The sequence below is a fragment of the Aptenodytes forsteri genome, unplaced genomic scaffold (genome assembly GCF_000699145.1).
Source record: "Aptenodytes forsteri isolate BGI_AS27 unplaced genomic scaffold, ASM69914v1 Scaffold96, whole genome shotgun sequence".
NCBI lineage: Eukaryota > Metazoa > Chordata > Aves > Sphenisciformes > Spheniscidae > Aptenodytes > Aptenodytes forsteri.
The window spans coordinates 7,395,026-7,409,975 of NW_008795029.1; the positions used below are offsets into that span (position 1 = coordinate 7,395,026).

At 39.4% G+C, this 14,950-nt stretch overlaps 1 protein-coding gene and 1 long non-coding RNA gene across 3 annotated transcripts in view; one reads left to right on the forward strand and one right to left on the reverse strand.

The window, feature by feature from the left end:
- LOC103896288 (interleukin-1 receptor type 1) overlaps positions 1-13,580 on the reverse strand; it is a 26,836-nt gene extending 13,256 nt beyond the window's left edge. Inside the window, exons 1-7 of one of the 2 annotated variants that reach the window (XM_009276122.2) lie at positions 13,503-13,580; positions 10,774-10,857; positions 9,419-9,485; positions 7,491-7,722; positions 5,138-5,324; positions 3,904-4,078; positions 2,609-2,674 (exon numbers count right to left, since the gene is read on the reverse strand). In XM_009276122.2, the coding sequence (XP_009274397.1) occupies positions 2,609-2,674; positions 3,904-4,078; positions 5,138-5,324; positions 7,491-7,722; positions 9,419-9,485; positions 10,774-10,776 (730 nt within the window). In that variant the 5' untranslated portion in view covers positions 10,777-10,857; positions 13,503-13,580. Of the gene's footprint in view, positions 1-2,608; positions 2,675-3,903; positions 4,079-5,137; positions 5,325-7,490; positions 7,723-9,418; positions 9,510-10,773; positions 10,858-13,502 lie in introns of those variants that run through there. The other variant, XM_009276121.1, reaches the window with a different exon arrangement.
- LOC109279375 overlaps positions 755-14,950 on the forward strand; it is a 23,084-nt gene continuing 8,888 nt past the window's right edge. Inside the window, exons 1-2 of the long non-coding RNA XR_002086138.1 lie at positions 755-765; positions 4,432-4,445. This is a non-coding gene — a long non-coding RNA (uncharacterized LOC109279375). The remainder of the gene's footprint in view (positions 766-4,431; positions 4,446-14,950) is intronic.

Genomic DNA, 14,950 nt, shown 5'->3' on the forward strand with positions numbered 1-14,950 from the left:
CCCTGTGGCCCCCCCCCCCCCCGCTACCAAAACCTTGCCATGCAAACCCAATACAGAATGGCAGTGCCTTTTTAAAAAAAAAAAAAACAAAACAAAATCACCAACTTCCTTTAAAGGGTCCCCCCATAGTAGGGAATCGTTTGTAGTTGTTCAGTAGCCACAATAAACCCACTTGTGGGTGAAGGCTTTGTGTCTCCTTTTAGTCTCATGCATGACTGCTTTCCTAATGTCTGTAAGGCATCAAAGCTGGATTTGTTTATCTTAGCTGGTCTAAGGCACCCGATAATACATCAGCAACTTTTCATCAATACAGTGTCCAAGCCATAACAAATATGGACCAAATGCTATTCTAAAATAAGGAGTCTAAACAAGTTGTCGCATAACACATCTTAATATAGGCTGAGAGTCACAGGCAGCCCCTGGACTAATAATTGCTCTATTCTCCATTTTCTCAGCAAGTGCTATCAAGGATTAAGAAAATCCTAAAGGATGTCTTCAATAAATTAAAGAGCCTTTTAAGGGCCTATGCAGATCAGACTCCTTCTGAGTAGAGGTTGCATTGGTAAGAATTTTTCTGAATTAAATGGGAAGTCATAACTAATTACCAGTCAGAACTGGGGACAAGATTTACATGATATTTTAATGGGTGGGAGATGCAGTATATGGAAGCCCCACCGTAATATTACTTCATTTCTTCCACAGTTACAATAACAAAGGAAAAGGAAAGTTTACACACAAAGATTAGGGTTGTGTGAGGTAAAAAAAGTGACTGTGGCAAGTCTCCCTATTTCAATCTAAGATCTGGTGAACAAATTTCTTTATTAGTGGAAGAGCACAAATAAAGCTTTTCAGGCATGGAATTGTAATGAAGCCAGAGAAGATGTAATTACCAGAAAAGAAGAGGCTGCTGAGCCACTTCTGAATACTTCCAACAGAATTAGATAACCATCTGAAGCCTGCAGGACTGTAAGTCTATAAGAACATACTGTTTGTGTCAGATCCTGAATATTCCCACTGTTTAAAACAAAGCCTTCTGGACTTTGGAGGAACATAATTTCTATTAAAGCTCATTCATTATTCTGGTCAAAATCTACTGATCCTCACCAGAACCTGGCAACTTTTGAATGAGATATCTTTCACAAGTTGTTGAGGTCAAAGAGAAAAGAAAAAAAAAAAAAAAAAGCAAAACAAAACCAAAACAACTACAACAAAAAAGCCCCAAACTACAAAACCCACCAGTATTTCAGTACTGTTCACTTTAGTTTAACACCATATACTCAAAGTTAGAATTTGGGCCAGACAAAATGTTTCACATAATGTGAAAAGAAGCGTGAAGCCTCAACATGAGAAAAGAACACCTGATATATGCAGTATTTACAAGCTCAATGTCAGAAAAAGCAGCAGCAGAAGTAGCCGTGTTATGCGGGACTACCATCAATGTGACGTACATAAGAATAATCCACAATGCTCTGGCCCCAGCTCCCATGTGATGCCAGTGCCCCAACACAACCTTTCCTCAGAGATTCTCTAATGGCCTAACTGGTAATAATCCTTCCTCAAAAGATTACAAAACAGCTTAGATCCTGTACTAGGAAATTCTAGTAAATAGCCAATCACACTTCTCCAAAATCAGTTAATGCCCTTTTTAATCAAATACTTTGTTTGAAACAGTTCTCCTTGGTGCAAAACAAGAAAAAAATTAACAGTTCAAGCAGCTCCAAAACTCTTTCTTCTGGGCTACATCAGCAGAACACAATTCTATCCGATATATGGTGCAATCTAAACATGTATAGGTTTGCCCTAGAAAAAGACTTGCATACCATATACTTGGCTCATAGAATCACAGAGTAATTGAGGTTGGAAGGGACTCTGGGAGGTCTCTAGTCCACTTTCCTGCTCAAAGCAGGGCCAGCTCTGAGGTCAGACCAGGCTGCTCAGAGCTTTAGCCAGTCGGGTTCCGAAACCTCCAAGGATGGAGACTGCACAACTTCTCTGGAGAGCCTGCTGCACTGCCTGACTGTCCTCACTGGGAGAAAGTTATTCCTTACATCCAGAATCTCTTGTTTAAGAAATTTCTAAGATAAACAATACCTGGGATATCCATCAACTAGCAGCTCACTGTTTCACAAAAGATCAGTATCTGAAACCTTTTAATACCCTAGAACGAGGAATAAAATCCAGGTTGTGGAGAGGGAAGGGAGACAGGAAACATACAGGAGGAGGAAAAACTACTGAACTGGTCAGCTGGTAACTACTCTAACATGTTACATATATGTAACCGTATTTCCACAGATACCGAGGATATGTCAAGACATAGACACTGAGAAGTGGTACAAAGGACAGATGGCAATAATAAAATAAAAAAAATATATGCATCCCACCAGACACTGCCACTCAAGAGAGACTAGTCTTAGGCACACAGTTATTCCCCCCGCAAATTACTTGCGGGAATCATGTTCTATCATCTGTCTTCCAGATATCCTCAATCCACGTGCCTATCTCCCACTCTTGCTGAAGTCAGTGGAACTGTTCACGTGTTACTTCAGAAAGACCGAGAGCTTATTTGTTTTACTGAATGTTAATGACTTCTTAAATAGTAACTACTTACCAAGTTCTACTTCAATTGTATTGTTCTTCGGATAAATAAACTCTGGTCTCATCCGCAGTGGTCCTTCTAACAGAAACAAAGAGAAAAATAAATTCTTCAGGCAAGAAGAGTTCCACAACTTACTTCAACTGATAGTTTTACAATGGTTTTGTTTTATTGTTTGGTACTGTTGTAGCTCCATACTTACTACCAGTTTCAAATTTACAACAGAAAATATCTCATGAGATTTGCTGTACTCTATCCAAATTATTCTATTTTAGCTTCCAAGTTAACAAAAGGCTTCAGCTTACCTTAAAATTAACTTTTAAAAAAAATAAAAAAAAAAAAATCTCAAATTTACTGGCAGTTGATACAAAAGTAATACAAAACCAGAAAACACAAAACCAAAAACTGCGATTAACTTTGTCAGAGAGATGGATAAGGAAGAGAAAGAGGGATTGTATCAACCACCTCCTAGATCAGGTGAATATGTATTTAAGTAAAAGAGTAAACAAGCACACACTTAAACTGGGCTGGAATTGTATCATTCTGCATGATATATAGACTCGCTGCTAACAACCCACTGTTCTTGTATCACTTATCTAAAGTCAGAATTTTGATTTAATCTAAAAAGATGGACACTCTACCTCCAGCCAACTTTTCTGATAGGACTACTATCATGGTACTGGTCAGGTCATCAGCAACGTTGCCTACAAAGATGCAATCACAACGATCACAGCAATAAATGACAGTACTGGGAGAGTGAGCCAGCCAGTTCTGCATCCTGTTAGATGCAGAAAAGCACAATCAAGTGCCAACAGTAAGCCAATACTTTCCAGAGGAAGATTTATTAACTTTATAGTATCTATACAGCTTGTCACATCTCCTTTCCCATCAATTGAGATTCTAGTGAACTTTGTAAGCAAGTTTACCAACAGGGCCACAAGCAGGTGTTTTGCTGTGATGGTCTCAGCAAAAATTCCTCTCTTTTTTTTTTTTTTTCTTTTTTAAGATTTAATTTAATGGTGCATTATTTGTTTTAGCAAAAGCACACACCCCCACCCCAGTAACCACTGCTTCCTTCTAATTCTCATTCCTAACCCCATTTCCCCATGACAATTCTTCCTCAGAAGCAATGCTCAAGGGTAGCAACATGTATTACTCTATTTTAATTTTAGCATTCAGGAAAAAAATTAAAGAAGGTTTGCAATTCTAATTTCACAGAGCTGAAAAATAACATGCCAAATAGCTTATGCCTGCATACAAATATTTACAGCAGAGCCAAAAAGAGAAGAGAATAACCTCAATGCACTCACCTTTAACCTCTAGACTGATGGTTCGTGAAACATTATATTGTTTTCCCATATATGTGTATACCATACGGCACGTGTAGTTTCCTCTGTCTTGTACAGTTACATTGTGAATGAAGACAGCGTTTGCACCCTCTGCCAAAAGAAGTCGCTTGTCTTCAAGAAATCCAGGCTTACACTCCTAAATATATCAAAAGTACCTGTGATTTAAGAAAACTAATAATCTGATAATTAAATAAGTTACTGAACTCTACTGATTATTAGAATACTTGCCAAATACTGATTTTTTTGAAAGCCACAATGTGGGTTCTTATCCAAGCATCACTACGCTGTAACATGAAGTCTGATGACATCTTGCTCCATTTGCACTTTTTAAAAATCACTGCAGCCAATCCTTTAAGTTTTCAAATGCTGTGTTTTAGTTCACTGCCTTCGTTTAATAACTTGACAGTTATCTATCTCAGGTGTAATAACAGTTATTACGCATGTAGCAGAGTTTATGAGAATACATGCCTGCCTTCCTACTTCACTGAGATGAATGAGCTGCTGTAGCAGTGCCTCGTGCTGTTGGGTGTATTACCATTTCTGTGGCAATGCAAATACAGTGAAAAACTTCCTTCTCTTCCCTGACCTATAAGCAGTTTAGAATCACTTCATCTCAAAAGAAGATGCATAGGTGCAGCACGAAGGTTATTTTACACGTACAGGCCCATGTAGCTACTTTAATACCAGCATCAGAATTAAGAGTTGAACTACTTTATAATTGTACCTTAACATGGACAAAATACATGTTTCTAAGCTTGCACAGTCTACAGAGTATTTTGGCAGAATCAGAGTAAGAGGCATAAGAATATCACACCATGATCAACAGACAGGACAAGCCTAATACTCTGCGAAACTGAAATAATTATGCAGAGCCTTGTATTTAAGGAAACATACAAGTTTTTAAACTTATCTACATAAAATAATCAAAGGATAAACTAGATTTTCACAAATCAACAAACCAAAACACGTTTTTGACTGAAAAAACTTGCGATCCAAAGATGGACAACTGTTTTTTTAAAATATGCCTCCCATACCTCCTTACACCTCCTCAACAGTGTAGCAAGATAGACGCCTTACTCAAACTGTAGAGAAAATAAACCTTCCCTTCCAAAAGCTGCTTTGCACAGTTACTTCATAACACATTTTAAATAGAATATTTCCTATCTTGTATATCTGAAATACACGTGCACAATACCTTATACCAGTGTACTTCAGGCTGATTGTCTTCATCTTTAAAGTGTTCTAGATCAGGGCATACAATCTTTCCAGTATTTGTGCTCGTTACTTTTTGTTCAAACTTCATTTTTCCATTAAAACACAAACCGTTATCGTTCTTAAAAACTGTTAAATGTATAGTTTTTTGGTCCGAGTGGTTAAGGCTCCTGTAATTAGAACAGCAGACAAGTCAGGTCATTAACAATAAGGTTCCTTGTTTCCAGCAAGTCAAGGAGTTTACGGAGAGGGACTTCAGCATCTCCACCAGCCTTGCCTCTAACACCCCTGCTGCAGCCTCCCTAGCTCTTAAACACCACCCTCAGCTCCTCACCCCCTGTTCCAGACCAAGAGATGGGAATAAGCTCTGATTTTGTGTTGTGAGCAGAAGTGGAGTCTGCTCTGGAAGCACCAGAGGGGATGCTAGGACTTCTCAGAGCTGACACTCTACAGAGCCCACAGCACCAACCCAGCCTTGCCATTTTCAGCGCTACGTTTGCCAACACACAGTAGTGCAGGGTAACCCAAAACGTATCTGCAGTGGAACACCCTCAGTGCCAAATGAACAGGAGAAGACAGGTTCATCTCAGCGTTCCTTGGAGGGATGTATCAAGAAAAACAGGCTGTAACTCTTAGCAGAAGAGAGACAGCTTTTGAATACATATACATCAAGGTGCAATATAAATGTGAAACCACTTCAGTCCAAGAGCTCACAAGAACCTGTGGTACAGTAGCTCTGCAGAGGAGAGATGGCACTAGAAACCAGAAGCCTATGCCAAAAATACAGGAATACTCTCTATTAATTCATTGCTCAACTCTTCATTTCTCTATGCCATGCTAAGGGAGAAGTTTTCAGAAGAGTGAACTGCATGTTTTGACAGTCCTGGCTTCAACTTCTATATACTGCACCTTGACAAGCTCTGTAATTAAGGTTTAAGTGACTGATGCACAAAATGTAGCCTACAGTTAACACAACTGAACTTCAGCAAGTTTTTTTGTCCTGCTGACATTATGCAAGCCAGGGATGTGAGGTGCCCATGGGAACACATCTCATAGCTAGAGTAACTAGAAACATAGCAGGAAAGACTAAATTAAAATTATTTAACTCGGTAGCTTTAAAAGGATTACATTTCTTCTGACTTCCAATTTTAGCTTCATTATCAACTCTGGAGCAGGAAGGTGCAAAAGCCTGCGACCTGTGCCTACACTGGATGTTTTTGCTGATCACTGTTACTACATTCACAACCCAAATGCCTTCAGCATAATGGGTGTACTGTATGCACACCAGTACACATAACTACACACTACTAAAACAAGTTTTGGGTCACCCAAAAAGTCTGCATTGGCTGTTCTCAGTGTGCTGTGGCAAGACCATGAGGAAAAGAACAATTTCTGTGTGCCTTCCCAAAATTAATTTCCTGTTCAGCACACTGAATTTCAGTCATTATAAATAAGATTTGACCACCTGAAGTGGTGAAGTCCAGTGCACTAATCTGAGCTGTAAATATGGCAAGAGCTTTAAAGTACCAAAGAGGTGAAAAGAATCTATTCCTTTTTTCTTCTTCTCTGTGCACTCAGATCTTTTGAGCAGTACTGGGGATGCATTACTTTCACTGTCTCTAAAGCTGTCTAGTGCATTGCTTTGCTCTTCACATTCATTCTCATTTTTGACCAGTAACATTTGGTAATGTTTTAAAATAAAACATAAGAATCGTTTTCTGCCTTTTAATTTGTAAATTTCTAAAAGGATTCCCAAAAAGTTGCTAAGCTCTCCAGAAAGTCTGTATGTGGTGATACTGCATAACATGCAGAGTTTGCTCCTCTTAGATCCTGCTTCCATTAAACCACATCCAATGAAGAAACCCAAATGTTCTTCTGATCTGTCAGTATCAAACAGCAATTTGAACACAGGAGAAGCTGAAGCAGTTAAGACTCTTCCCTGTGCCCTTACACTTCATCCAAAACAAACAAACAAAACAAATGAACAAACCACACAGACCATTGTTAGTATTATCATGCTTTAAGATAGAGAGTCTTCTGTATGAACCACTTTTGCAATGCTACATGTGTGGAAGAAGAAAAAAAAAAAAAAGCTGCACACAGAAACAAAAAAGAGAGTCTTCTGTATGAACCACTTTTGCAATGCTACATGTGTGGAAGAAGAAAAAAAAAAAAAAAGGCTGCACACAGAAACAAAAAGCATGGTCAAAACAATGCTTTTAACTAATCTAAGCTCTCTACCTAGAACAAAAAATTCTGTACACTCAAGTTCCACAAATATATTATCACACTTGTAAGCATTAGCAACCCAGTTGTTTCCCTCCTCCCTTCCTTACCTTACATCACATTCATAAAGTCCAGAATCTTCCAGCGTTGCAGGAATAAACCAAAGCAAGCCCCCTCGCTGATGGACCCTGGCGTCTCTCTCTGTGGTTACTGGTGTAGCACTACCATTTTTATACCACGTCAGATTGTAATCAGAGTGAAGCACTGGCAATGTAATTACTGGGCAACTAATAACTGTAGGCTCTCCAACAAGCACAAAGTAATCACAAATAACGCATTCTTCTATTAAAAAAAAAGAAAAAATATGAATGCTTTTAATCTGTATATGTTTTAGAAGTATTAATATCCATTCCAAGTTACACAGAATTAGAAAATAAACTTTCTGTAACAATTTACCATTAAAACATCGCAAGGCTACCATTTTTTGTTTGTTTAGCACCTTCTGGTTGACGATCTAAACGACACATTTTACAAAGCTTAAGCCACAACTTCCCTCTATTAAGGTAGTCAGCAACGAGCACATAAGTCCAACAGCCTCTGTGCAAACCAGGGTGTAAGAAGATGCATGGGATTCACCAGGCAACACAAGCTTCACAACTCACCTGTCGTGTCCTTGTTATTTGAGCATGTTAGTACTTTTGCAGAATTACCAGATTCTTAATGTAGATACTATCTATGAAAAGCATGGTGCAAACAGTAGCAGGGCAGAGCTCCTCACAGTACTCTGGCCATTATGACTGTGGGGCCAAAAACAAATTACGAAAAAAAAAAAGGGGGGGGGGATGGAAAGATGTTTTTTGACCTGAAGCACAAGACAGTGTGGAATGAGATCAAGACCTCAACACATCAAAGTAGTCTGTGAACCAACACGTCGTAATACAAAGGAGATCTGGACAGGCGCAGTATTTAGATTAAGAAGTCTTGACTATAATGTATTATACTTACTACATTTGCAATTTCTGTCATCTTTATCCAGAAGGCCCTTTAAATTAATAACATTATTCTGAACATCACATGAAAGGCGAGCATAAACAGAATTTCTATAATTATGGCTGTGTAACAAGTTGACAAGACACAATCATGCAGCCTAGCAAGCAGTTTTTTAAACATCAGCCAAAAAAATACCAGAGAAAGAAGGACAGATACTGCAAGAAGTCATCAAGAACCTAAATCTGCAAGCGAAAACTACTTGGAGAATATCAGTTTAGCAGAAACAGAGCAGGCCATTTGGCTATAAAACAGATTTTAAAAGCTTCCAAACTTTTGCATACATGTGCCACACTGAATTCCTATGAAACTGCAAAACATCTGACTGAACTGATTTTACAAATCTTGCTGAATGACTGTATAAATACAAAGCTAATGTACTCAATTTCCAAATAAAAAAAGTCTTCAGAAATCTTTGCAGTCCCACCACCTTCCTATCACCCAATTTAAAGATTTCCAAGTAGGTCCCTATGGAGCTTAAACTAATTCAGAGACATTAATATTAGACTGCTTATGCCAAGAGCAGCAAGACAAGCATCATTAATTTATGTAGTCCTAAACTTTACTGAAAAAATTAGATCTACCATTAAAAATATTACTAATTAGTTGTAAAGGAAACTGAGCCCTACTGCTTTCAGGACTAGAGCTACAGCATGTCTCTTAAAGAAGGCATTCAACAGCTAACTTTAAGTCAAGGAAGCCAATCTCTTCGGACTTTCTTCATAGGAATCAGGGAGAGGCTAATCAAAGCCTCAGTACCCTAAATTTACGTAGCTAGATTTAAAGATATTTATGTCAATTTGTCCATTCCATCCCCAGTGCAACTTCAATCCAAGAAGAGGCATTCAGCATATCTTCAATATGCTGAAGAAAAACCAAACCCCAAATCCACTATTTGCTCTCAGTAACTCTTTTCTACTAAATACACACAACTCCTCTCTTGCAGGTTTTCTTTTTTAAAATGGTAATTTCAACAACATATTTAACTTACCAGCACTGGACAGAGGTATCAGTAGAATGACATGACCAATGAGCAAAAATGTAGATGTCATCTTTTGCTGCAAAGAAGAGGTTTTTTCCATTAGTGTGGTAAGAGTGTTCAAGCTGCACTGTCCTCTGTACCCTGCATTACTCCTTAAAAAAATCAGGAGAAGCATTAGTCATCTTGGGGAGGGAAAAAATGGGTTTGGTAATTTAGCCTCAGCCTTTGAAGACTTCAACTACAGCAACTGTTGGCCTCCACAGAAGGCTGCTCAGTTTTCAGCTTTCTACTGGAATAACTCTTGCATAAAGTGTAATTTTCTTTTGCCAGCATAGTTAAGCCAAAAAAAAAACCCCCCAAAACCAAAAAACCCACCAATCCTCTAGGACAGACAAGTTATGCTAGCACACAGTGATTTAAGCTATACTGTATAATTTAGAAACCAAGCTTGATTAAGCTATTCCTCTTCCCACACGTTTACGAGAGACACAATCACAGAGATGTAGGAGGTTTCGTTCTTTGAACTGTTCTTGTACAGTTGAGGCAGCACTGCTTTTAAGAGCAGCTGAACTTGTAGCTCTTTGTAGGAGGAAAAGCACGCTGAAACTCCAGTGTGACCTGGCACTTAAACTGGCGTCTAAAGCCAAACATGTGTGGAAACCGCAGCTAATATGAATTGCTGTGGTCAGACACAAAACAAAGTGTTCAAGAATTGTAGCTTCACTTCACACCTCAGGCCTTCTTTGCAGCTTTCTCCAACAGAGACATGACTGAACAGATACCCACTGCTCTCATGGCCCGCAAGTGGTTTCCATGAAACCTCTAAATCTTAACCAAGTCCTGCTCCCCTCTCAGATGCGCCTGCTTTTTCTTGGCAAGATGTCATCAGAGCCCTTCCCAAGCCTCCTACTATCAGCCAGCTGGCAAACACTTAACACCTTTCCCTTCTGACAGCTCCTTGTAGGTTAAAGTCTCCATTTGGCTGTCTTGCCTTTCCTCAGTTCCTGACTATTTTGCATGCTGCTCCCTCTCACTCTAAAGCAATCTGGTTTCCCACATAGCAGTCCATTGCAAATCATTCATTGCACAGGTCCTAGTTAATATTTGTCTTCTACCCAGCTAGAAATGGCTGGAAGAAGAGATTGTATTCCCTGAAAAACACACATGGCCTTGACTTACTTTTATATCCTATGTAGTTCACTTTAGTGACAAATAAGCCACACCAGCTCCTTCTTTTGAAACATTTCATATGCAGAAGTGTTGGGGAGTAGGGAGGGACACACAGAGCAGAGTTCAACACTTTAATATAACAGCCTCCAAGTATGTACGTCTTTTGGACAGTTTATCTGACAAAGCACTCATACCATAGTCTTTATTTAGTTGCCTTGTATGTGGTTTTCCTGTAACTTGCCAGTGAGCTGACCATCATTCTTGGAATTTCAGTTGACCTGTAAAGAGTGGAGAAGGGGAGTGGAGAAGGGGAAAAAAGGATTTTACAAAACACATCATTTGGACAGCAGCGTACACATACAAAACCAAATTTTCTACAGACATCCTAAATGTAAAAGCAAGAGTATCCCTCTGCCTACACTAGAGAGATGATTTAAAGCAAAAGAGCAACAACAAAACTTGCAGTAAAGATTGACCAAGAATTCTGGCAAACACCTTTGGAAAATGAAGTTTCTGTCAAAAACTAGATAACGTTACACAGGTGTCAAGCAAGCAACAAAACCAGACATAAGTAGCCACTTTGTAAGACAGATTTAACCACTAAAAGGAAACAAAGAATACTTAAATTTAGAGCAAGATAAGAATAACTAAGCAATCCAACAGGTTAAGCTTTACATTTTGCACCCATTACCGGTCTCCAGTACCAAGGGTGGATGTCTTTCTAATATTGTATGCTAAAGCTCTTTTAAATTTCTATTCTTTCAAAATTCACACACACACCGCCTTCAAATATTGCAGCGGTAAAGCTTAAAAACTCTGGAAAGAACGAAAGAAGCCTCTAGCTTTTGTAGTTGCAATACCTCACAGTATATGGAGCATTTCTATTCTGGCCAGTACAGCTTCAAGTGACCACACAAGGTTTTTATGCTTTTTCTTAAGCAGAATATACAGAGAAACACTACCCAAAATCCACAAATGTGAAACAGCAAACTTTATTTAAAAAGCAGATGTTTGTTCACATACCTAACAACTTTAGCCTTGTAGTGCCTTCTATCCCAGTCTCAGCAATATGAAATGCCCCTGTGATACAACCACAGAAGCTCAAAAATCTCACTTATGTAGAGAGAATGGCAATTTCACTGACGACACTGCCTACATACTTAGTTTGGAAAACTGTAAAACTGTTTCAGCTCAAAGCTTGCTGGGCTCAAAGGAAAAAAATGTACGTGAAGTCTTTTAAGAAATAAGGAAAAAAAACACCCAACAACAACAAACAAAACCCCACACCACCAACCAATCACATTTGTGGTTTGAGCTACTAAAAAAGAAAAGGTTTGGTTTCCAAGTTACTTTCCTAATATTTATCTTCCCATAGTTAAAATACAACTTACTACTGCTCCTTCAAACTTCTAAAATTACTGAAAACAGAAATAGAAAACATGTGGACCTAATTTAAGGTACTGACATTTTGTTCTTTGCAGGATGTCTTGCTTCACAGAACTTGCCATTTTATTTGCCTTAGGCACGCTGCCAACTTTAAATGCCATAAGAACAGGTTTAGAGACATACTGGGTCCCTAAGTCCGCATGCAGTGGAATTAGCAAACTTGCCCTTCAGGAAGTGGTGCAAAACATGTAACTATCTTTGTTTTCCAAATTTTCTGTCTCCAATTTTTAAAAGATTTTACTTCTAAATAATTTATAAACATGCAGACATGACAGATCCTTGCAAAGGCCAACACAATGAAAAAGTGCTCAAAACAGTAGCCCCTCAATTACATATCAGCACATCGCTGTAAATTTAAGTGGCTTTCAGTATTGATCACTGTCTATGGGGACTCATTACAGCAAGGGCGACCAACAGATCCTTAGCCTTTGAGCCATAAAGAACAACACAGAAATTGTGGTTCAAAGGCAACTCATTATCATCTCTGCAAACAACATAACAGCATAGAGGTGTAGAGTGCCCCAATTTAGTGGCATACCTACATGAAAGAACCGCATTAACTTTTTAAGTAAAATTTTAATACAGTTTAATTGAAATGGGGGGGAGGGTGTGGAGAACCAAACCCACGCATGGCCACTAGGTCCAAAGTACAACCACCAAGACAAGATTCAACCCACCACAATTCATGCAGTCCACAACTTGTTCCTTGTTGTGCTTACTCCTGTCAATAGCAGTAAGCTGTTAAGCTGCCTACCGGGGTTAAACCACGACAGCAAAGCAAGACAAATTTTCTAACAGACTATACTTTCTTTCCACTCTACCACTTTCCTGACGTCCCAATTTTCCTGCCTAACACACTTAATATATAAACAAAATGCAGCTGATCATTTTACAGGGGCATGCATGAATGCTGAGTCACACAAAATGATGCACAAGCACCCTTTAGAAGCGGATCTGCTTATCCACTGTGGTATTCCGACACTGAAGTGATGACCACAAACTTTAGTCCTTAAATGCCTCCTTTCCAGACAATCCTGCAAGTTGCAGGACTACAGAAAAGTCATACCTTTAAGGAAAATCCATTATCCAAGACTTTCTGTTGAATCTACGTCAAAATGAAGTCACAGAAATCAAAGAATAGTCACAAAGAAGCCTGCAATAGTTAAATCTTTATAAGCTAAATTCCAGTTCGACTTTGAGACAAAGTATTAACCGCTCTAAATCTGAATCTGAACAAAAGCGTTTGTTACAGGTACTGCCTCAATTTTCACCAAAGCATAGGAGGAGGGGGGGAAAAAAAAAAAATGGATACCTGTAGCTCTACAGATCTAACCGGTCACCAGTGGTTGATTCTAGCACAGTGAAGAGCTACCTATCCACCCACTTCCACCTCACGTCAAACTGGAGGCAATGAGCACATCCAAACCACCTTGAAAGAAGCGATCTCAACAGTATTCAAATCAATTGAAAACAGTACCTCCTTTCAGCATCAAGTGGAAGGAGTTCATTTCGCAGTCAGCACTTTGAAGACTTTTCTATGTCATTTCAAGTCCTGATACCTGTCAATATAAAGTAACGTGGACTTTAATGTGGAGTATTTCTTTTTTAAGTCCAAAGTAAGTTATTACTTTTCCACTAACATTTTCAAAGTACAGTTGAGAGGCATTTAAAAGGACCAGAAGGGCTCATGCAGATAAAACTGTATGTATCAAAAATACAGTGATGCAAAGTATTAAAAAATTAATGTATCACTCTCAGGGGGAGGGAGGAAACCAGTAATATTGTTTAAAAAAAAAAAAAAGTAATGGGTATTTCTCATTTAAGGATTAATTTAAAATATCTGAATTAAGGATTCTGCGTTATAAAACAATCTTTGTGCAAGAGTTTTATGCCAATTTCTCAGCTTTTACAGCACTCCAATTTCACAATCTATATGAAAGGCAAGCATGTTCATTTAGCAACTTCAACCTGTTTTTTGAGAATCCAAGCACACAGAAACGGTCAAGTCAAACAAGCATGCAGTTGCCGAATTTATGAAGAAGAAAAACAAAACACATCCAGCATTTTGCTCGAGTCCCTGATGAAAACGCTCCGAACTTAAGAGCTGCTGCTGGAAACAAACCTGAACCTTGATTCAGCTCCGCAGCTTTTAAAGGATAGCTCACTCATACTAGGCTGTGGCTCCACAGGCTGCTGCCAAGCACCGTCTCGGTTGGGCCCAGCACAGGTCCAGGACTGTCAGAGCAGCTCCTCGCTAGCTTTGATACTGACATTTCTGCAGGCATCACTTTCACCCAAAGCCTTGCTCTTGTTGTCATACAAGCAGTTAAAAAAGAGCCCCTGTTTGATCACAGTTATGCAATAAATAGTTTCTGTAGTGTTTTACCAGGTCAAGAAGATTTATGCCAAGCTTTATCCTGCTTCCTGTTACAAGTACTTTAAAAAATGTGGTAGCGTTCAGCACTCCTAGAGTCTTCATTTTTATACCGTACTTCCTACCTGGGTTTGCATAATGCAATACACAACGAGGAAGCAGACACAAATGCAAAATAAAAAATTACTTCCAAGGAAGCTATTTGGTGCCATAAAAGCTGGAAAACCAGCAGCCACATGCAGAGCTAACGGGATTGTGCAAACGCACCGCACATCAAAACACACGGCCTCAAAACACGTCTGAAATTAACAGAAACCGAGGGCTTTGGGTTTGTTTTTTTGGAAACCATCAGCACTGCAGTCTACCTGCCGGGGAGCTCATCCCCGCCTTCGCCGCAACCCGCGGACACCTTGACCGGCCTGGGGACGCCGGGCCGGAGGGAACCCTCCCGCCACCGCCCGCTCCCCACGCTGCCAAACACGAGGCAAACGGGCCACGGAGCGGCGGGAGACACGCGGGGAAAGAAAAACCCAGCCGCCCCCCAGCCCCCG